Source organism: Monodon monoceros, unplaced genomic scaffold (genome assembly GCF_005190385.1).
Source record: "Monodon monoceros isolate NGI ecotype Baffin Bay Population unplaced genomic scaffold, NGI_Narwhal_1 Super_Scaffold_4, whole genome shotgun sequence".
NCBI classification, from domain to species: Eukaryota; Metazoa; Chordata; class Mammalia; order Artiodactyla; family Monodontidae; genus Monodon; species Monodon monoceros.
The window spans coordinates 19,703,442-19,727,376 of NW_021703781.1; the positions used below are offsets into that span (position 1 = coordinate 19,703,442).

The 23,935-nt window shown below is 39.7% G+C and overlaps 1 protein-coding gene across 1 annotated transcript in view; it reads left to right on the top strand.

The window, feature by feature from the left end:
• Nucleotides 1-341: 341 nt before the first annotated feature.
• KIF1BP (KIF1 binding protein) overlaps nucleotides 342-23,935 on the top strand; it is a 38,268-nt gene continuing 14,674 nt past the window's right edge. Inside the window, exons 1-5 of the mRNA XM_029201189.1 lie at nucleotides 342-814; nucleotides 7,474-7,572; nucleotides 20,559-20,638; nucleotides 20,948-21,131; nucleotides 23,679-23,763. Coding sequence (XP_029057022.1) covers nucleotides 389-814; nucleotides 7,474-7,572; nucleotides 20,559-20,638; nucleotides 20,948-21,131; nucleotides 23,679-23,763 — 874 coding nt within the window. The 5' untranslated portion in view covers nucleotides 342-388. The remainder of the gene's footprint in view (nucleotides 815-7,473; nucleotides 7,573-20,558; nucleotides 20,639-20,947; nucleotides 21,132-23,678; nucleotides 23,764-23,935) is intronic.

Consider the following 23,935-nt stretch of genomic DNA (forward strand, 5'->3'; position numbering starts at 1 on the left):
CAGCTTATATCAATTAACGAGAGTACTTAACCAGATATGTTTGTAAACAATATTTCCTTGTGATCTGCTGAAGTCAATCGATATTTTTAAGCATCTACAACTTCACCGGGTCAAGAGAGAGACTCACCACCGCAGAGGGCGGGGCTGGAGGTGGGACTATCGCCAGGACAGGTTCCTTTCCATGACAACGGTTGCTATGGTGACTACTGCGCCTTCCCGTTGGTCACTGCCAAGCATATTGCCTTTCCCCTGGCGGACGTCATTGGATAGCGTTCTGCAGTGCGCAGGCGTAGGGCTGTCGGGGGCCGTAAGTGAAGTGTCGCAAAGCAGAAGGAAGGCGGGAGTCCTGTTTGCAAACATTGAGGAAACCGAGGCTGTGGAGGACGCTATGGCGGATGCTCCGTGGGCCGAGATTCGTGAGAAATTCCAGGCTGCGCTAGCCTTGTCTCGGGTAGAATTGCATAAAAACCCGGAAAAGGAACCGTACAAATCCAAATACAGCGCCCGGGCGCTGCTAGAAGAGGTCAAGTCTCTGTTGGGCCCTGCGCCTGAAGACGAGGATGAGCGACCTCAGGCCGATGACAGCTTGGGCGCAGGGGACCACGCCTTGGGACTGCCGGCTGAATTGGTGGAGGCCGAGGGGCCCGTCGCCCAGGGGGCAGTGAGGCGGGCGGTTATTGAGTTCCATCTCGGGGTGAACCACATCGACACGGAGGAGCTGTCGGCGGGGGAGGAGCATCTGGTGAAATGCCTGAGGCTACTGCGCAAGTACCGACTGTCGCACGACTGCGTCTCACTCTACATCCAGGCTCAGGTGAGAGCGAGCCCGGCCCTGGTGTTGGCTGGAGGCCAGTGGGTGGCGAGGGGCCCCAACTCTTGCCGAGACCAAAGGCAAACGTATAAGACACGATTTGTCCCCACGTGTTCGCACTTTTGTGATAAGCGGCTTCCAAACTCCCTCTCCACCCTCTTCGCACACTCCACCAGCATTACTTAATTGCTTTGCGTAGTCGTGGTCAACGCGTTGGTTTCCCGAGAGCCTCCAACTCTCCACCATTCCAAATCCTGTTCATTCTGTTAAGAAAAATCCAAGGTAATTTACTTCTTAATTTAAGGTCTCAAGGAAATTGTAAAGAATGACCAGAGTACATTCTTAATTTGAAACAAAGTATCTAAAATCTTACTTTTCTGTTCTTGCCATAGTCATTCGTTTGCTTCCCAGGGAATTCCTGCCTGTTCTTCAAAACCGATCTCAAGACTCACTTCATACTTATATATAACTTTCTTTGGGTCATTTTGTTCTGAACTGACCTCTTCCTCCTACCTTTGAATTCTTAAAATACTTGTTTCCTATTTATATGGTGCTTGGTTTATTAAGAAATAAGTCTGACATTGTGGTCAGGAACATAACAGTTCAGAATACAAATATGTATGAACTTTTTTTTTAAAGTTATTTATGTATATTTAATTTATTTACTTATTTATTTTTTGGCTGCGTTGGGTGTTTGTTGCTATGCGCGGACTTTCTCCAGTTGCAGAGAGCGGGGGCTACGCTTCACTACGGTGCACGGGCTTCTCAATGCGGTGGCTTCTCTTGTTGTGGAGCACCGGCTCTGTAGTTGTGGCACGCAGGCTCAGTAGTTGTGGCTCACGGCCTCTAGAGCGCAGGCTCAGTAGTTATGGCTTACGGGCTTAGCTGCTCCGCAGCATGTGGGATCTTCCTGGACCAGAGCTCGAACCCGTGTCCCCTGCATTGGCAGGTGGATTCTTAACCACTGTGCCACCAGGGAAGCCCTTGTATGAACTAATTGTGTCAGGTACTTTGCTTAAGTAAGCTCACAAACCCTTACATTCAGTAGTTCAAGTTCCTAGTATATGTGATCCAGGGAACATTTACCACAATTGATCTTATGGTGAGTAGGTCTCAAAGAAAAACCTCAGAATTAAAAAGGAAATTGTATAGGTTATATTCTGTTATCATGGCCCAATTAAATGAAAAGCTACATATAACAGGAACTATATCTCTTTTTGCTCACTATTTGTAATCTCAGTCCCTGGCACATAATAGGCCCATTCTAAATATTTGTTGAGTGGATGAATGATCTAATGAAATCCATAAGATATTGAATTCAAACAAAATCTCAGTTATTTGAAATTTTCTTCAACCATTTGGCTGCCTAAAATCTTAATGAACATTAAAAGAAGTACTTCAATATCTCAAAAATTGAATTAGAAACCTTCCTTAATGTAATATAGGATCTCCAGTATTTGCTGTATTTTATTGATTTTAATATGCATGTTCTTAAATAGATTAATATCTCTGAAATCAGGATCCATCTTACAGCTGATTGATTTTGTGTCATAATTTTCTTGGCAATGTTTTCTTGTTGATACATAAAATAATTGTGTCTTAAAGCTTGTGACATCGTACGCCCAATGAATTACAGTATTTTGAACAGTCAGCCTTTTCTGAAGGGTGAATTATTAGAGATATTTTTACTAAAACCAGGAACAAAACCTTGATTAGATGTTCTGGCCGTTGCAATAGTATAGAAAGCAAATAAGAATATCAATCTTTAAAAGTAAAAATCATCTTTTTTTTTTTTTTTTGCTGTACGTGGGCCTCTCACTGCTGCGGCCTCTCCCGTTGCGGAGCACAGGCTCCAGATGCGCAGGCTTAGCGGCCATGGCTCACGGGCCCAGCCGCTCTGTGGCATGTGGGATCTTCCTGGACCAGGGCACGAACCCGTGTCCCCTGCATCGGCAGGTGGACTCTCAACCACTGCGCCACCAGGGAAGCCCCAAAAATCATCATTTTTATATGTGATCCTTATATACCTAAAAAACCTAAAGTCATCAACTGTAAAAGTCTTAGAACTATCAGTCTGATAAAACAGGAGGATATAAGGTAAATATATAATATCAGTAATATTCTATATATAAGCAAAAACTTGTTAAAATATTATTTTCAGAAATTGCATTTACAAAGAGAGTATTGGGGTAATAGAACTGATAATCTTAAAAGGAATGATATACCATGTTCCTAGGTGGCAAGATTAAACATATTTTCCTGATGTTCATTTATAGGTCTGATGCAATTCCTGCTGAAATCACAATAGGCTTTCATTTTTCTTAGAACTGGACAAAATGAATATGTTTATCTGAAAGAATAAAGAAAAGTGAATATAAAAATATGAAAAGAAAAGTAATGCACTGGAACTAGCCTGGGAGGTACAACAGTAGTATTTTAATTAGATTGGGCTTATGCTAGTCTGTTTCTGAACTCTACTGTTCAGTTGATCTGTTTATTCCAATGGCATTACCACTCTATAGCATTTTATTACGTTTAATATTTGCTATATATGATGAGAGATTTGACCTCACTACTAATAAAGCAAGCTGAAAGAATGAGATAGAAAAATTGTATCACATTGGCAGAGATTATTAAAGATATTGGTTACGTTTATTGTTGGAGAAACAATGAGGAGATGGATACTGCCCATTAGCATTATCGCTAGTGGAAATATAAATTCATAGAACTTCCTGGAGATCAGTAGGTATCAAAACTCTTGAGTCAAGACTTTGACTTAAGGCTTCCCTGGTGTCGCAGTGATTAAGAATCCGCCTGTCAATGCAGGGGACACGGGTTTGAGCCCTGGTCCTTGAAGACCCCACATGCCACGGAGCAGCTAAGCCTGTGCGCCACAACTACTGAGCCTGCGCTCTAGAGCCTGTGAGCCACAACTACTGAGCCCATGAGCCGCAACTACTGAAGCCCGCGCTCCGCAACGAGAGAAGCCACCACAATGAGAAGCCCACGCACCGCAACAAAGAGTAGACCCCGCTTGCCGCAACTAGAGAAAGCCCACGCACAGCAACGAAGACCCAGTGCAGCCAAAAATAAATAAATAAAATAAGTAGTAAAAAAAAAAAGACTTAAAAATTCCACATCAATATTCTAAAATAATATTGAGACAGGTATGCAAAGGTAGGTTAACATGGATGTTTGTCACAGCATTGTTAGTTTCAAAAAAAGAATAAACATTAGTGAGATCTATAGTTAAATAAATACTGGTACATCCATACAGAAGAACAATATGCAGCCATTAGAAATAATGATTTATACTTGTTAACCAAAACTATCAATACTAAGAGGAGAGGGAAGACTAAAAGGCATGTTTGGAATTACATAGAGTGATTCCATTTTGGCAAAAGACTACCTGTGTGTGTGTGTGTATGTGTAGGAAAAAGTTTGAAAGTATCAGTCCATGGGAATTTGTGATATTCTGACTCTTTTGTCTCAATCTGGTGTCTCCTTCCTGGGAAACTATAGATATACAGGACCTGGACCCACATTAGATTATCAAGGGAGACCTTCCCCAGAAGAAGGGGGCTTTAGGAATGGTTTTTATCTGGTTTTCCTTCTAATTTGTGCTATCAGCAATATACACTTGCATTTCCTGAGTGAAATTTAACTTGACAAATTAGTAGATTATTCTCCCCACTGCCAGGATACATATATATAAGGAGGGCGGTTTTTGTGTGTTTATAGCTTTATTGAGGTACAATTGATGTACAGTAGACTGCACATATCTAGAGTATACAATTTGATGAACTTTGACATCTTTATATTCTCATGAAACAGTTACTGCAATCAAGGTAATGAACATATCCATCACCACTAAAAGTTTCCTGTGTCCCTTTGTAATTCCTGTCTCACTCCTTTATTCTCTCTCCCTTCTCCTTGCCCTCCTTCACCACATTTTCTAGAATTTCATAATGGAATCATATGGTATATACTCTTCTTTTGGTCTGACTTCTTTCAATCCGCGTCATTATTTCATTGCTGCATCTGAGATGATTTTTTTTCTTCCTTTTTTAGTCTGTTAATATGGTGAATTACATTGATTGATTTTCCAATGTTAAACCAACCTTTCTTTCCTGTGATAAACTCCACTTGGAGTTTTTGCCAAGCCAAACGAGTAAAATATTACCCTTTTATATATTGTTGGACTGGATTTGCTAAAATTTTGTTAATATTTTTTGTATCTTTGTTCATGAAGGATATCAGTCTGTAGTTTTCTCGTTGTATCTTTGGTTTAGTATGAGATGGGAAGTGTTCTTTCCTCTTTGCTTTTCTTGATGAATTTGTGTAGAGTTGGTATTATTTTTTCCTTACATTTTTGGTAGAATTCACCAGTAGTACTTTTTTAGCAGTTTTTGTTTTATATTTATTTTTTTTCCTTACCTATTCTGTTATCCCAAGGGCAAGAACATGATGTTGCTTTGTGAATGATACAGTACTTTCTGATGTATTATGGGATTTATATTGTAAAAATAATTCATGTAGAATGTCAAAAGCAGTCACCTATGTGGAGTAAACACTGAAAAAAACAACACTATTAATTTTGAAAAATCAAATCAGTTCTAGATCCCTTGCATGGTCCTTAACTTCAGGACCTCAATAGGTTATGGTTAAAAAAAGCCTTTAGTCGTTTGTAGACACACTCTAGGGTCTCTACTTGATTTAAGATTTATCACACACCAGAGTTGTTGCTTTCTGTGGCACAGCCTACCCTGGATCTAGCAGCCTAAATGCATCACCATCCCGTCAAAATAGAGTAAATGTGGCTAACCAGTTCCTGGTAGTGGGTGTGTCGCTAATCTGTCTAGGCTAGGTACAGTCTTCTGGGGTTGTGCTGGTGTCATGGCCAAATGGAGTATCTCAAGGACTGTTGTCAGAGGAAAAATAAGCTGACCTAGGGAGTGAGAAAAGGTGACTTGTGGATTAATTTCTAAATTCAAGAAATGAATATTAAGGGAGATTATATTCTCTGAGGCTAGGTGGGCAGAATAATCTGTAAATTAGTAGTGGGCCAGAGCCCTTTAAGCTTCCCCAGGGTACCGCAAAGGATTGCATAAGTAATATAGAGGAGAGAACTGCCCAATCTCAGTAATTTATCACTATGACCTACCTGCAGTCCTAGACACTGAGAACTGATCAAGTCACTTAAAAAAAATTATAGAATAGGTATATTACATGAAGCCATGAGACCAGAGGTCTGTGTTTCAGGGCAGTGATCATGTCACCTTTAAACTGTAGGGTTTCTAAACATGTTTTTTTGTGTCATGTACCCCTTTTGCAATCTACTGAAGCCTGTATTTCATGAAACAGAATAATGATTTTAAATGTATAAAATAAAATGTAGGGGTTATAAAAGAAACCAATAACATAGAAGTTACTAAAATATTTTTTAAAACAAATGTATGATATAGTGATACATGAGCTTCCTTATTAACACATTAAATAACATCTGTGTCTAATAACTTCCATAATTTTAAAGTACTAATGAATATAAATGGTATTTTGAGATATCTGCAAGCTGTAATATGAAGATTTTTTTCAATTCTATAGGCCACAGAAATCCCAGGTACTGTAATACTCTTTCGTAGGACATAGTGAAAATAAGTTTGTAATAGTTCTCCATCTACATTCATAGACTCTGAATTCTCTTCATGGGTAACTTGTGGGTCCTTGGGCCCAGGTTAAGAATTTGCTTTAAAAACTTTGTTTTCCTTATTCTGTTCCCTTCCCTAGGGAGGTAAGCAAAAGATGTTGGAAGCCCAGCCTCAGAGGTATCCCTGTGCCTGAAAGCCTGTCACAAGCATTGGGAGGCAGAGTAACCTGTCTAAAGGGGAGCTAGTCTTGAATTCTGACCATGTAAACAGGCCTGATTTTCCCTATACAGAGTCTGATAAAAAGAGTCCTGTGGCAGGGGAAAAACTGGCTTAGTTTTTAAAATGTAACATTGTACCCCTAAATGTAGCAAATTGAAACAACAAACTTTTATTATAACAGGAATCCAGGCATGGCTTAGCTAGTTGCTTCTGGCTCAAGGTCTCTCATCAGATTGTTGGCCTGCTTGGGGCTGCACTTGAAGGCTCAGCTTGGGGAGAACCTACTTACAAGCTCACTCACGTGGTTGTTGGCAGGATTCAGTTTCTTACAGGTTGTTGGTCTGAGGGGCCTCGATTCCTTGCTGGCTGTTGACCTCCCAGACCATGTGAGTCTATCCATAGGGTGGCTCAGAATATGGCATTTGGCTTCCCTCAGAGAGTACAAGCAAGAGGGAGCACCCAAAATGGAACCACAGTATTTTGTAACCTGATGTTGGAAGAGACCTTCTATCACTTTTGCCATATTCTATTTGTTAGAAGCAAGTCACTAAATCCAGCCCAGACTTAAGGGGAAGAGATTATACAGGGCATGAGCACCAGGAGGCAGGAATCACCAGGGAATCCATCTTAGTGGCTGCCTCCCACGACGTAAGGACAGTAGTATTATGAATAATTAATTCATGGTTAATCAGACTGTGGTATTGATACTATCTGATAGGTAAGTATTGACTTTGAAACTATGAAAACTACTTCATTGGAAGATTTTTATTGTCATTATTTGTCTTTATTTTCCAGAATAACCTGGGTATCTTGTGGTCTGAAAGAGAAGAAATTGAAACTGCACAAGCTTATCTAGAATCATCAGAAGCTCTATATAATCAGTATATGAAAGAGGTATGTTGCATGTCAGATAAATTTTAATCTTTTTTTTAAAAAAAATACTTGTTTGGCTGCACTGGGTCTTAGTTGTGGCACGTGGGATCTTCATTGCAGTGTGCGGGAACTTCTGGTTGCGGCGTGTGGGATCTAGTTCCCTGACCAGGGATCGAACCTGGGCCCCCTGCATTGGGAGCCTGTAGTCTTAACCGCTGGACCACCAGGGAAGTCCCTAAATTTTAATCTTTGATTGAAACTAGTCAAGAATTGACATTAAGAATTCCTCACTCATAATATTGGAATATGACTTTTCAGTATACTTTGGGACCTCTCTATAGAGCTGTCTAGGTGGTCATCTAATAGCTGAAATTATTTTATATTAAAAACTTCAGAGTTCTTAAAAATACCCCTTGGATAAGGTCTAATGGCAGCCTTAATCCAAATATAATTGTGTAAGAAATATTATTCTAATATCCTAAAATACTGATATTTGCATGTTTTCATCTATAATCTAAAATTTCTGTTTTGATTTCCACTGAGGATAGCAGTGCTTAAAGGAAGGCAAACAACTACCTAAGCAAAATATCTGAAATATTGGAGGCACTGGTTCTCAATTTCAGCATGCATCAGAATCACCTGGAGGACTTGTTAACACACAATGCTCATCCCCAGACTCTGATTCAGTAGGTTTGGGTTGGGACTTGAGAATTTGCATTTTTAACAAGGTGCCAGGTGCTGCTGCTAGTTTGAGTACTGCACTTTGAGAACCACTGCTTCAGGGCAGTGATTTTCAATAACTTTTTTTTTTTTAACTGTAAAACCCTTCTGAAATACAGTATGTAAAAACTGATTGAGGTGCTCTGGTTAAACAGATCAGAAGAACCCTGAGCCCAATCCACTACAGATACCTTCTTCCCTCCCCATTGTGGTAGTACAAAAGAGATGCTGTAGAACTTCTAGGGCTCTGGAGAGCCTAAATTGAAAACTTTTACTTTAGAGGGTCACGGTCCTACAAAGGTGAACTTTGTAACACCACTGTGTTACCGTTCATTTCCTTAGTAAATTTTACCTACCACTTGGCAATCTGGAGGAGGCTATACATGTTTGGGGGCAAGGAGGTAGATAGGAAATCTCTGTACCTTCCACTCAGCTCTGCTGTGAACCTAACACTGCTCTACAAAATGAAGTCTATTAAAAAAAAACTTGGCAGTCTTCTAAAATTAAAATGGATTTAGTTAATTTTGTTTTGAGGCTATGTGTAGTACTTCTTTCTTTCTTTTTTTTTAATATTTATTTTTGGCGCTTTGGGTCTTCGTTGCTGCATGTGGGCTTTCTCTAGTTGTGATGAGCAGGGTCTACTCTTCGTTGCAGCGCGCAGGCTTCTCATTGCAGTGGCTTCTCTTGTTGTGGAGCATGGGCTCTAAGCACGCAGGCTTCAGTGGTTGTGGCACACAGGCTTCAGTAGTTGTGGCTCACGGGCTCTAGAGCGCAGGCTCAGTAGTTGTGGCACACGGGCTTAGTTGCTCCACGGCATGTGGGATCTTCCCAGACCAGGGCTAGAACCTGTGTCTCCGGCATTGGTAGGCGGATTCTTAACCACTGCGCCACCAGGGAAGTCCCAAGCACTTCTTTAAATAACCAGATATTTTGAGGTTTTTCAAGTCCAGGGTTAAGAATCAATGTCTTATCAAGTTCACCAGTGATTTATACTTTGCCAAATTTAGTGGTAAATTCTTAGTCCTCATCTTATTTGACCTATCAGTAGCATTTGGCATAGTTGATCAATCTAGCCTCTGGCTCAGTTGATTAGTCTCTCTTCCTTGACATACTTTTTAAATTTAGCTTCTGCTTGTCTGTTTTTCCTTCTTTTCAGTCCTTGTTGCATCCTCCTTATATCCCCAACCTCTGAACAGTGGGGTACCCAGAGTTCAGTGTTTGGATGTCTTCTCTTTCCATCTGCATTCATTCCCTTGTTCTAAATATCATCTCTGTGCTGATGACTCCCAAATTATATCCCCAGTCTGTACCTCTCTAATTCCAGACTTGTCTGTCCAACTGCTGATTTGGCACTTGTACTTTTTATGGAGTAGGTATCTCTAAAACTACTAACACTGAGTTTCTGATAGCCTTCCTCTCCCTACCTTGCTTGCTATAAACACCAGCTTCTTTCTTCAGTTGTTGAGGCCTAAAACCTTGGAGATGCCTCTTCTCCTCACACTATCTAATACGTCAGCAAATTCTGTTGGCTTTACTTTTAAATTCTGTCTAGAATCAGACCACTGCTGTTACCATCATCTCTTGTTGTAGTCTCCTAGTTGGTCTTCCTGCTGTCATACCCCCTTCAGTTCAAAGGTAAATCAGACCACATCACTCCTTTCCTCAAAATTTTCAATGGTTTTCCCATCTTACTCAGACTCCAAAGACCCTTGAAGACCGGCAAGTTCGGCAAGTTCATTTTCTGATCTGGCTACCATTACTTCTCTGATTTCATCTACTATTCTCCCCTGTCTTGTTCTGTTCTAGCTATACTGGCCATCTTGTTCTAAAACACAGCAGACAAGCTCCCAACTCAGGGCCTTTGCCCTTCTCTGTTTCCTCTGCTAATGCCACTCTTCCCCTAGATATCTACCTGGGTCACTCCCTCATTTCTTTCAGATTTTTTTTTTAAATAAATTTATTTATTTTATTTGTTTATTTTTGGCTGCGTTGGGTCTTCATTGCTGCGCATGTGGGCTTTCTCTAGTTGCGGAGAGCCGGGGCTACTCTTCGTTGAGGTGCACACGGGCTTCAGTAGGTGTGCTCGCAGGCTCTAGAGCGCAGGCGCACGGGCTTAGTTGCTCTGCGGCATGTGGGATCTTTCCGGACCAGGGCTCGAACCCATGTCCCCTGCATTGGCAGGCGGATTCTTAACCACTGCGCCACCAGGGAAGCCCCATTTCTTTTAGATCTTGACTCAGACGTCTCCCATCTAGTGAGGACTCGTTGGCCACTCATCTGACACTGTAGACCACCCCTCCGCAGCACTTCCTATCCTATCCCCCTTTCCTGCTGTTTTTGCTTTGCACTTATCACTAACATATTCATTTTAATGATTTATTTATCACCCATCTTCAGTACTGGAAAGATAAGCTCCAGGACAACAAGGATATTTTTACTATTATATTCACTGCAGCATCTAGAACAGTATCTATTTCTTGATAACGAATGATATTCTGCCTTGTTCAGCCAGATCAACCAAAAAAAGAACAGTGTTACTACCGTGTGAATGCTTGAATGAATTTAATGGAGGGTTTCAGTTTTAAAATATGTAAGATAGTGTTCAGTTGGAGAAGTTTAATTGCTTATATGGTTTTCTACTTGTTTGGTATCAGTCAATAATAATTCTGAATAAAAATATTTTTAATATTTCATAAATTATTGACCTAATGGTGGCAGAAGTTAGAATGTCATTTTTAAAAATCTGTAGATACAAAATGTAGTTCTAGATAAAGGAGAGATCTAAACAGAGTGGAGAATCACTGAATTTGAAGATAGGAAACCTGGGATTTCTCGTTTGACTTTCGTTGTAATGAACTGACTTGGGAGAATTCAAATTTTCTGTGCCACCTATTCCTCATTTGTAAGATGGGGATACCCCTCCTGTCTCAACAATACAGAAGTGTTACGGGGATCAGATAATAAAGTAGTTAATGCAGAGTCACTAGAAATACACTATCTAATAATTGCAGAATGGTTAAATAAATTATGATACTCTTAGCAAGGGAATGTGATATAACCATTAAAATGATAAATATTTAGATCATCAATACATGGAAAAGGGGTATAATATGTACACCTTGATTACAACTATATTAACATTTTTCCTGGTAAGGCCCTGCAAAGATGAACTAGATGATATAAAAACTAACATTTTAGTTTCATAAAACTAACATTTTAGTTTTAGAAGATGTAACTAATAAAAACTAGTATTTATTGAGTGCTTAAGCAGGCTACATTTTATTCTCACAACAATACTATGAAAGAGGTACTGTTATTCTCATTTATAGGTAAGGAGTTGGTGATTCAGTGAGGTTAGCATATACTATGTGACACCATCAGAATTTAAATATGGTTCATCTGACCCCAAACTTTGGTTCTTTCTACTCTACCATGCTACCTTCCAAGGTAATATTATAGTTAAATAGTTAGTGTATTAAAGGGATTCTTTTTCTCCATAAAATTGCTCAAATATAGAATAATAAAAAAGAAAATGTAGTTGTGAAGAGTTATTTATTAGTAGGTTTTGGGTGGGGGGGTGGTAAAGAGACACAATCTTATAAGCCAGAGGGATTTTAAACATTGATTCATTCATTTATTTTCAGATTTGAGATACACTTGATGTATATACTACTGTGTACGTTTAAGATGTACAGTGTGATGATTTGATTCACAGATACATTGCAAATGATTACCATAACAGGGTTAGTTAACACCTCCATCACCTCACATAATTACCTTTTTTTTTGTTTTTGTGATGAGAATATTTAAGATTTACTATCTTAGCAACTTTTGAGTATACAGTACAGTTTTTTTTTTTAAGATTTATTATTTATTTATTTATTTTTGGCTGCATTGGATCTTAGTTGCGGCACACGGGATCTTTGTTGAGGCATGCAGGATTTTTCATTGCGGTGCACGGGCTTCTCTCTAGTTGTGGCTTGTGGGTTTTCTCTTCTCTAGTTGTGGCATGCGGGCTCCAGGGCGCGTGGGCTCTGTAGTTGTGGCATGCAGGCTCTCTAGTTGAGGTGCATGAGCTCAGTAGTTGTGGCGTGTGGGCTTAGTTGTTCTGCGGCATGTGGGATCTTAGTTCTCTGACCAGGGATCAGACCCGTGTCCCCTGCATTGGAAGGCAGATTCTTTACCACTGGACCACCAGTGAAGTCCCTACAATACAGAAGTATTAACTATAGTTAACATGGTGTACAATTAGATCCCCAGAACTTATTAATCTTATAACTGGAAGTTTGTACCCTTTGCCAAATATTTCCCCATTTCCCCCATCACCTCAGCCCCTGGCAACCACCATTCTACTCTCTGTTTCTAGTTCACCTTTTTTTTTAAGATTCCACGTACAAGTGATACCATACAGTATTTGGAAGACGACCATTTTAAAAGCATTTGGCACACATTATAAAATTGCTTTCCAAAAAGACTACTAATGTATCCTTACTCCACTGGTGTATGAGAATTCTCATCTCCTTCACAACTTTTCCTTATATAGCTTTAAAAAAAAATCTTTGCTAATATAGGCAAAATGGTCTCATTTTAACTCAAATTTCTTTGATTAAAGAGATTAATTTTAAAATATTATTTTCTGTTTGTATTTTCTCTTTTGAAAGTGTTCATGGTTTTTTACATTTATTTACTCGTTTGTGTTTTCTTGCTAATTTTTTGCTCTTTTATGTTAAATCTTTTAAAATTGAGTTATAATTGGCATATGACATTATATTAGTTTAAGGTGTACAACATAATGATTCAAAATATGTATATATTATGAAATGATCACAGTAAGTCTTGTTAATATTCATCACCACACATATTTACAGTTTTTTCTTGTGAGAACTTTTAAAAGCCACTCTCTTAGCAACTTTCAGATATACAATACAGAATTTAAAAAAAAATTTTATTGGAGTATAGTTGATTTACAATGCTGTATTAGTTTCAGGTGTACAGCAAAGTGAATCAGTTATACATATGCATATATCCACTCTTTTTTAGATTGTTTTCCCATAAGGGCCATTGCAGAGTATTGAGTAGAGTTCCCTGTGCTGTACAGTAGGTCCTTATTCGTTATCTATTTTATATATAGTAGTGTGTATATGTCAATCCCAATCTTCCAATTTATCCCTTCCCCCCACTTACCCCCTGGTAACCATAAGTTTGTTTTCTACACCTGCAACTCTATTTCTGTTTTGTAGATAAGTACATTTGTACCTTTTTTTTTTTTTTTTTTTGGCCGTGCCCCACGGCGTGCAGGATCTTAGTTCCTTGACCAGGGATTGAACCCATACCCACTGCAGTGGAAATGGTAGAGTCTTAACCACTGGACCCATTGCGTGCAGGATCTTAGTTCCTTGACCAGGGATTGAACCCGTGCCCACTTCAGTGGAAACGGTAGAGTGTTAACCACTGGGCCACCAGAGAAGTCCTTATACCCTTTTCTTAGATTCCACATATAAACAATATCATATAATATTTGTCTTTCTCTGTCTGACTTACTTCACTTATTATGACAATCTCTAGGTCTATCGATGTTGATGCAAGTGGCATTATTTCGCTCCTTTTTATGGCTAATATTCCATTGTATATATGTACCACATCTTTATCCATTCATCTGTTGATGGACACTTAGGTTGCTTCCATGACCTGGCTATTGTAAATAGTGCTGCAGTGAACACTGGGGTGCATGTATCTTTTCCAGTTTTGCTTTTCTCTGGATATGTGCCCAGGAGTGGATTGCTGGATCATACAGAATTATTAACTATAGTCACCATGCTATACATTATATCCCCAGGCCTTATTTATTTTATAACTGGAAGTTTGTATCTTTTGACTGCCTTCATTTGCCCTTTCTGACCACCCCCCAACCTTTTGCTTCTAGAAACCACAAATCTAATCTGTTCTATGTATCTGTGAGGTTGGTTGGTTGAAGATCCCACACGTGAGATCACTGGTAGTATTTGTCTTTCCTTGTTTGACTTACTTCACTTTGCATAACATCCTCAAGTTCTATCCATGTTGCAAGTGGCAAGATTTCCTTCTTCTTCTTTTTTTTTTTTTTTTGCGGTACGCGGGTCTCTCACTGATGTGGCCTCTCCCGTTGTGGAGCACAGGCCCTGGACGCGCAGGCTCAGAGGCCATGGCTCACGGGCCTAGCCGCTCCGCGGGATGTGGGATCTTCCCGGACCGGGGCACAAACCCGTGTCCCCTGCATCGGCAGGCGGACTCTCAACCACTGTGCCACCAGGGAAGCCCTCTTCTTCTTTATTTTAATGGCTGAATGATACTCCATTGTGTGTGTGTGTATACACATTTTCTTTATCCATTCATCCATTGATAGACACTAAGTTGTTTCCATGTTTGGCTATTGTAAATGTTGCAGTGAACATGGGGTGCAGATAACTTTTCAAGTTAGTGTTTTTGTTTCCCTTGGATAAATAAACAGAAGTGGAATTGCTGGATCACATGGTAGTTCTATTTTTAATTTTTTTTTTGCGGTACGCGGGCCTCTCACTGTTGTGGCCTCTCCCGTTGCGGAGCACAGGCTCTGGACGTGCGGGCTCAGCGGCCATGGCTCACGGGCCCAGCCTCTCCGCGGCATGTGGGATCTTCCCGGACCGGGGCATTAACCCGTGTCCCCTGCATCGGCAGGCGGACTCTCAACCACTGCGCCACTAGGGAAGCCCTATTTTTAGTTTTTTGAGGAACCTCCAGTTGTTTTCTATAGTGGTGGCAGCAATTTGCATTCCAACCAACAGTGCAGCAGGGTTCTCTTTTCTCCACATCCTTGTCAACACTTGTTATTTCTTGTGTTTTTAATAATAGCCATTCTAACAGGTATGAGATAATATTTCATTGTGGTTTTGATTTGCATTTCCCTGATGATTAGTGATGTTGAGCGCGCTTTCATTTGTGTGTTGGCCATCTGTATGTCTCCTTTGGAAAAATTCAGATCTTTTGCCCATGTTCTAATCAGATTTTTTTTTTTTTTGGATATTGAGTTGAATGAGTTCTTTATATATTTTGGATATTAAACCCTTATTGCATATATGATTTGCACATATTTTCTTCCGTTTCATAGGTTGCCTTTTCATTTTGTTGACGATCTCCTTTGCTGTGCAGAAGTTTTTTTTTAAAATGTTTGATGTATTCCCACTTATTGATACTTTATTTATTTAACAAACATTTATAGTAGCACTTGTGGACACTGTTATAGGTGATTTACAAATTTTAACTCATTTAATTCTCACGACAACTTAAGAGGTAGATTTTTTTTTTTTTCTGTATGCGGGCCTCTCACTGTTGTGGCCTCTCCCGTTGCGGAGCACAGGCTCCGGACGCACAGGCTCTGGACGCACAGGCTCAATGGCCATGGCTCACAGGCCCAGCCGCTCCGTGGCATGTGGGATCCTCCCAGACCGGGGCACGAACCCGTGTCCCCTGCATCGGCAGGCGGACTCTCAACCACTGCGCCACCAGGGAAGCCCAAGAGGTAGATATTTTTATTATTTTATAGATGAGGGAACAGATGCACAAGAGATTACATGACTTGCCCAAGTCCACACACCAGTAAGTGGCAAAGCTGGGGTTACAACCTATTGTTAACGTGGTCTGACTCCACACCACACACTTTTAACCACTATATCCTACTGCCTCCCTTAGTAGTTGGACTTAGTCTAAAACACAAGTATGAAATGCTCCTTTAAGAACTGTGTAGTGTAGTGAGGACTCCATATCTGTACCAAAATAATGATGGCAGATAAAAGAAATGTGCTGTAAGCAGAGTGCATAAACTAAGCGTTCCTATTTGCTTTGTCGGTTTAATTCACTAGACATTTATTGTTTTTACTTTGTGCCAGGTACTATGCATAATGCAGGGGAATCAAATATGAATAAAATATGGTCCTGACGCATGACAAGCTTCCCCTGGAGGAGGAAGATTGGAGCAAATCAACATGTTAATTACACCCACAAGAAATTTTAAAATGTACTTTTAGGTTTTTTTTTTTTTTTTTTTTTGGTTGCGTTGGGTCTTTCTCTAGTTGATGCGTATGGGCTTTCTTTAGTTGCGGTGAGCAGGGGCTATTCTTCGTTGCGGTGCCCGGGCTTCTCATTGTGGTGGCTTCTCGTTGTGAAGCATGGGCTCTAGGCGTGCGGGCTTCAGTAGTTGTGGGGCGTGGGCTCAGTAGTTGTGGCTCGTAGGCTCTAGAGCGCAGGCTCAGTAGTTGTGGTGCACAGGCTTAGTTGCTCCGTGGCATGTGGCATCTTCCCAGACCAGGGATCGAACCTGTGTCCCCTGCCTTGACAGGCGGATTCTTAACCACTGCGCCACCAGGGAAGTCCCTAGTTTTTTTTTAAATTTTTATTTATTAAAAAAAAATATATTTTTAAACATTTATTTATTTATTTGGCTGTGCTGGGTCTTAGTTATGGCATGTGTGGGATCTTTAGTTGCAGCATGCAGGATCTAGTTCCCTGACCCGGGACTGAACCTGGGCCCCCTGCATTGGAAGCGCAGAGTCTTAACCACTGGACCACTAGGGAAGTCCCTAATTTTTATTTTATACTGGAGTATCATTGATTAACAATGTTGTGTTAGTTTCAGGTGTACAGCAAAGTGATTCAGTTATACAAGTATCTATTCTTTTTCAAATTCTTTTCCCATTTAGGTTATTACAGAATGTTGAGCAGAGTTCCCTGTGCTATACAGTAGGTCCTTGTTGGTTATCTATTTTATTTTTCTTTTTTCTTTCCTTTCCTTTCCTTTTTTCTTTCCTTTTCCCTCCCTCCCTCCCTCCCTTCCTTCCTTCCTTCCTTTCTTTCTTCCTCCCTCCCTCCCTTCCTTTCTCTTATTGAAGTATAGTTAATTTACAGTTGTGCCAATCTGCTGTACAGCAAAGTGACTCAGTTATACACGTATATACATTCTTTTAATATTCTTTTCCATTATGGTTTATCACAGGATATTGAATGTATTTCCCTGTGCTATACATTAGGACCTTCTTGTTTATCCATTCTAAATGCAATAGTTTGCATCTACCAATCCCAAACTCCCAGTCCATCCCTCTCCCTCCCTACCCCCCTTGGCAACCACAAGTCTGTTCTCTATGTCTGAGTCTGTTTCTGTTTTGTAGGTAGGTTAATTTGTGCCATGTTTTAGATTCCACATGTGATATCATATGGTATTTGTCTTTCTCTTTCTGACTTACTTCACTTAGTATGATAATCTCTGGTTGCATCCATCTTGCTCTAGTGACATTATTTCATTCTCTTTCTATGGCTGAGTAGTATTCCATTGTATATATGTACCACCTCTTCTTTATCCATTAATCTGTCGATGGACACTTAGGTTGCTTCCATGTCTTGGCTATTGTAAATAGTGCTGCAGTGAACACTGGGGTGCATGTATCCTTTTGAATTATGGTTTTCTCCAGATATATGCCCAGGAATGGGATTGCTGTATCATATGGTAGCTCTATTTTTAGTTTTTTAAGGAATCGCCATACTGTTCTCCATAGTGGCTGTACCAATTTGCATTCCCACCAACAGTGTAGGAGGGTTCCCTTTTCTCCATACCCTCTCCAGCATTTGTTGTTTGTAGATTTTTTTGATGATGGCCATTCTAACCAGTGTGAGGTGATACCTCATTGTAGTTTTGATTTACATTTCTCTAATAATTAGCGATGTTGAGCATCTTTTCATGTACCTGTTGGCCATTTGTATTTCTTCTTTGGAGAAATGTCTATTTAGGTCTCCTGCCCATTTTTTGATTGGATTAGAATGTACATTTAGAATATGTGTTTATAGCCCTTAATACTTTTTTTCTGAGAAATATATCCCCAAATTGCAGAATTTTAAAAGTCATGGATCTTCTACCTTGGCGTTTTAACTTTCCTCCTAAAGTGCTAAGAGGAGCAGAACACCACAAAGCCAGACTGAGATGTTAGTTGCCTTTCGTGACTTTAGGCTCACACTCTTACTCATGAAATTGTTAGTTTAAAATATGAAGAGACCGAACACCTATAATATTTCATTAAAAACTGGTATAAAGGGACTTCCCTGGTGGTGCAGTGCTTAAGAATCTGCCTGCCAATGCAGGGGACACGGGTTTGATCCCTGGCCCGGGAAGATCCCACGTGCTGCGGAGCAATGAAGCCTGCGTGCCACAACCACTGAGCCTGCGCTCTAGAGCCCGCAAGCCACAACTGCTGAGCCCGTGTGCCACAATTACTCTAGCCTGTGCGCCTAGAGCCCGTGCACCACAACAAGAGAAGCCACCGCAATGAGAAGCTCGCACACTGCAACAAAGAGTAGCACCCGCTCACCACAACTAGAGAAAGCCTGCGCACAGCAATAAAGACCCAATGCAGCCAAAAAAACCTGGTATTATTATGGAAACATAAAACACATAGCAAAACTCTTTGTACTTAATTATACCTATATTTTAGTTAAGAGAGGAGACTATTTTGACTGTTAGTGTCACAGGATGAAGTGTGATGGTCATAACAGTGAAGTATGTACATAAAAAATACATTGATTAATTTCCCTCATCAAGATAGGGCTAAGCATACAAAACGGCCCTCAAACTTCTTAAGGAGGTCTTTGAAGAACAGTTTATCTATTGTGTTTGTCTTGTGCCTTGCTTCCTGGCTTAGTCATTTTTACTTTTTGTGAATTCTAGGGACCCAAGTTGTGGTATCTTTTTTTTTTTTGTCTGCGCTGGGCCTTAGTTGCGGCAGGTGGGATCTTCACTGCAGCATGCGGACTTCTTAGTTGCAGCATGTGGACTCTTAGTTGCACCATGCATGCGGGATCTAGTTCACCCACCAGAGATCAAATCCGGTCCCCTGCCGTGGGGGCTCTGAGTCTTACTCACTGGACCACCAGGGAAGTCCCCCAAGTTGTGATGCTTTTAGTGTTTGCATCCAGAATGTAAGGTCACTTTTTTTTTTTTAATGGAAACCATGGCTGCTATTTGGAGTTTAGTGAATTCAGTTTAAAGTTGAGGAGCCTATCCTCACAGAAGTAGAATGAGGCAGTGGTTAAGTAGTTCTGCTTTTTTGGAAGACCTCAGATGGGATTATATGTGATATACACAACTTGCGGCGAGCAGGGGCTACTCTTAGTTCCGGTGTGTGGGCTTCTCATTGTGGTAGCTTCTCTTGTTGTGGAGCATGGGCTCTAGGCGCGTGGGTTTCAGGTAGTTGTGGCTCGTGGGCTCTAGAGCACAGACTCTGTAGTTGTGGCTCACGGGCTTAGTTGCTCCGCGGCATGTGGGATCTTCCCGGGCCAGGGATCGAACCCGAGTCCCCTGCATTGGCAGACAGGCAGATTCTTTTTTTTTTTTGGCTGCGTAGGGTTTTAGTAGTGGCACCCAGGCTTCTCTCTAGTTGCCGCACACAGGCTTAGTTGCCCCGCAGCATGTGAGATCTTAGTTATGCGATCAGGGATCGAACCCGCGTCCCCTGCATTGGAAGGCGGATTCTTTACTGCTGGACCACCGGGGAAGTCCCGGCAGGCAGATTCTTAACCACTGCGCCACCAGGGAAGTCCCATCCTTATTTTATAGATGAGGAAACATAAGCACAAGAGATGGGGTGACTTGCCCAAGGCAATAAACAGTGGAATCACTGGTTTCAGTGTCCCTGTATTGAAAGGGTATAATCTGTATATCATCTTTTGTCCCCTTGAGAATATTAAAAGCTTTGATTTTTCAGATGTCATCCTGAAAGTGTCATCTTTTAAGAACAGGTAGCTTGTATTTTATGACATAAACTGGATAGAAAAATGCAGCCCAGTTTGCCAGTGTACTAAAGTGGTCAGTTTAGAACAGTATTGCTCTCAGGATGTATACATTTTTGGTTTTTGTCATGCTTATGTAGGTTTTCAAAAGAGCTTTTCTTTACCAGACAAAATTAAGACTTAAAATACTTAAAGAATTATACATCTCTAAAAGCAAAATGGTAGACTTTTTTTTGTGTATGTGTGTATTTGAAGTTCACCTGCAACAGCAGTTAAAATTTTGTCAGGTGTGAGCTTGTAGGGCAGTCTCCTTTTATTTGTTTGACTCTGATTTTATGGTTAAGAAAATTACTTCTTGGATAATATGAAAGTGAACTAGTAGACTAGTAAAAACTGAAGTAAAAATTAAAATTTTTTTAAAATTTTATTTCTCCTTTTCCTCCAGAGGAGGGCGCTTGATGTTTACAGTAAAATTTTAGAGTTTTGTTTTGCTTTAATTACAGATTGGGAGTCCTCCTCTTGATCCTACGGAGCATTTTCTTCCTGAAGAAGAGAAACTTGCTGAACAAGAGAGATCAAAAAGGTGAGTAGGTCTAGAAATCAGCCCTCACAGGTATTTCCACATAGTGTATTTGAGATGATTGCTCAAAAAAAGCACAGTGCTTTCTTTTTCAAGGCACTCAAAGGTTATAGAATGTGGATTCTGGCATGGATTAAAACCTTCATTTGCCACTTCCTAGATAAGTTACCCTGTTCAAATCTGGGGCTCAGTTTCCTTATCTGTCAAATAGATACAAGTCATACCCAACTGAAGGGGTTGGTGGGAGGATCAATATATTTGAAAGTTCCTTATAAATTGTAAATCGTTACACAAATGTTTTTTCCTTCATAGATTTGAGAAGGTTTATACTCATAACCTATATTACCTGGCTCAAGTCTACCAGCACATGGAAATGTTTGAGAAGGCTGCCCATTATTGCCATAGTACCCTAAAACGCCAGCTTGAGCACAATGCCTACCATCCTATGGAGTGGGCTATTAATGCTGCTACCTTGTCACAATTTTACATCAATAAGGTAAGCTTCTCAAAGTAGTTATCTAACAGTTACCAATAGTGTGTATAAAAATAGAACCAAAAGTACCTTGAAAATGTCCTCTTTTAAAAACAGGTAGCTTGTATTTTATGATGTAAACTGGATAGAAAAATGCAGCCCGGTTTGCCAGTGTACTAAAGTCTGTAGCTTTTTGTTGCAGTAATCCTTTTGAATCTTAAAATAATTTTATCATGTCCTACGTTGCCTAAGACCAGTTCTTTTTTGATACAGACAGGCAATCTCTATTTTAGTGAGATGTTATTTTAAATTGCAGATTTTATCTTGTAGGCTTAACTATCTTTATGCAGTGACTATGAGAATTTGTCTGAGGAAGTTGACTGTTAAATGTGGGCTTTGATAAAAGCATGTGATGCATTTCAGTTATTCTTTAGAATTAACTCCTTCATAGTACTTTTTCTATGTTGGGAATATCTCTGCTCAATTTCTGAGTTCCAGGTCGTTATATTTTTTCTGGAGTATTACACAGGGACAAATTTGAGCTTCTTAGTTTGCTTTCAGAATCATGTTGGTATATTCTTAATTGACCTTTTAAATTTTTTAGTCCTTAAGAGAATTTTTAATGCTAAAACACTTTAAAGCCACCTTTCCCAGCCAGATTTTCTATTAATTCTCAATTAGGTATCTCAGTGATAGAAATTACTTTTATTTGTATTTCTAATTCACAAGCCTCTCTGAACTTTTAGTAATTCTTTGCTTATCAGAGTTTCTTCTTAGATCTCTGTTTACCTGCTGCTGTATCCTTACTGGGCCTTTATCCTTTCTAAGTTTTTTTTGCTAGTGCTGGTTCTATAAATGCGCCCTATGTTTAAAGTATTGTCCCACGGAATTTCATTCAGAAAAGCTATTAGCAGGAGAGAAAGGGCTGTGGTGACTGCACCATCGCTTCTAGGACTTTGGTCTAAGATCAAGCGTGTAAGTAACGCTACTGCATATATATCAGAGCATTCAGTTAAATCTAAATCTCATGAATCCATTTCATTGTGATCATCATCAAAAAGTGTTACCTGGTGCTTCTGCTTGTGGCACCTTTTTATGGTTTTTTTAAAAAATAGCTTCCAGAGGCCCTTTGTTTTGTTTAGCAACTTTAAAATTACATATTCACTGTAATTTTAATTAACATTTAAAACTCCATGGATTCTAACAGTACTAAGATATCTAGATATTAAAGTGTAATTAAAAATTTTAAGTTAAGCACTGCTTATGCTGAGCATGCAGTAAATTTCATGAGTACCTCCCCACTCTGTGCTTTTATTTTTTTTACCAAAATGTTTTATAAGTTGTGTTATAACTAGCTAAGTTATACTGCAAAAAGAGATTTGATCCATGTTTTTTAAAAATGCAATTGTCATTTATATCACTATCATCTTCATCGGGTTCCATGAGGTTTTGCTACTTAGTGAGTCCCTGCCTTGCAGGTGAAGTCCCACATTTACCAGCCACCTAGAGGGCACAGGGCACTCACTGTTTTCTAACAGTGGTTGCTTTCAGATAGCCAATCTGGACAAAGCTGAAGTGATAATGATGAGTAAGGGATTATAGAGCAACAATTAAAACTTCTTTATGTAAACTTTATGTTATGTAAACTTTATGTAAACTTTCTTTTGGTTTGAGGTTTAACACCAACATTTTGATCTATAAATACTGCTGGGCTAATACTACACATGGTGCCCAGCTGTTCTCAAGATGGCTTCTGAATTTGCAATAATGGGGAGATACATTTAATGCTGAGATTTTAAAGTCATAGTCAACCATTAAAAGTCCTCTTAGCAAAAATCAGTGTTACTAATATGAAGTAGACATACTTAATGAGGGTGGCGTCCAACTAAAAGTTGGACTTGGTAATTCTGCTGAGTAGTCCTGTGACTTACGTGACAAGTGTAAAGCGGTAAAGTAACAAGGAGATGTTCTCAAAGTGTTTGAGAAGTTTACCATGCCCCAGTTTGGATTATGAAGTCTTTAACTGTGTTGGTAAAGCAGTTCCATAGAGTTCATCTGTGGAAATCTGCTGACTTCAAAACTTGGTGGGAAGCCTCATATTGTAAATTCCAAAGATTTTAGAAGACAGGAATCTCTGTCAAAATTTATCCTGTTTGCCTTTGAATGGTAGGATGTAAAAGGGATCTCTAAACCTAAGAAAGATTAAATCTTCAAGTCCTCTGACAGAATGTAAATGGTCTAAAAATTGATCATGTGTGGAACTTTGGCTACTTAGCCTGCACCTAAAAGGACTGTGAGGTACTTTGAGTCTAGGATGATTGATAGCCATTCTTGTATGCTGATTAAAAGTTAGCTCTCCTTCAGTAGTCAAGCAGCAGTTGTTTTTCAGCCAGTTTGGATTATTAAGAGTTTGGGGGTATTGTTATTTTAATCTTTAAGGTAGTTTTTTTAACCAGATAATACTAAAATATATCTTATATACCTTCTTGTTTAGTTACTATACAGGGTCTCCTTAGTAGTGGTTTCTACCTGATTTTGTTAAGACTTTATTCTTGTTTATTTCCTCAACAGCAATGCTTTATGGAGGCCAGGCACTGTTTATCAGCTGCTAATGTCATTTTTGGTCAAACTGGAAAGATCCGAACCACAGAAGACAGTAAGTTTAAGTGTGCGTGTTTAATTACATAGCTTTTTAAAATTTTTATTTTAAAATCATGTTAAACTTTAGAAAATTCAAGAACAGAACAAAGAACTACTATACGCCCTTCTAAATTTACCAATTTTTAGTATTTGCCTCATTTGTAGTCACATTTTTTCTTTCTGAACCA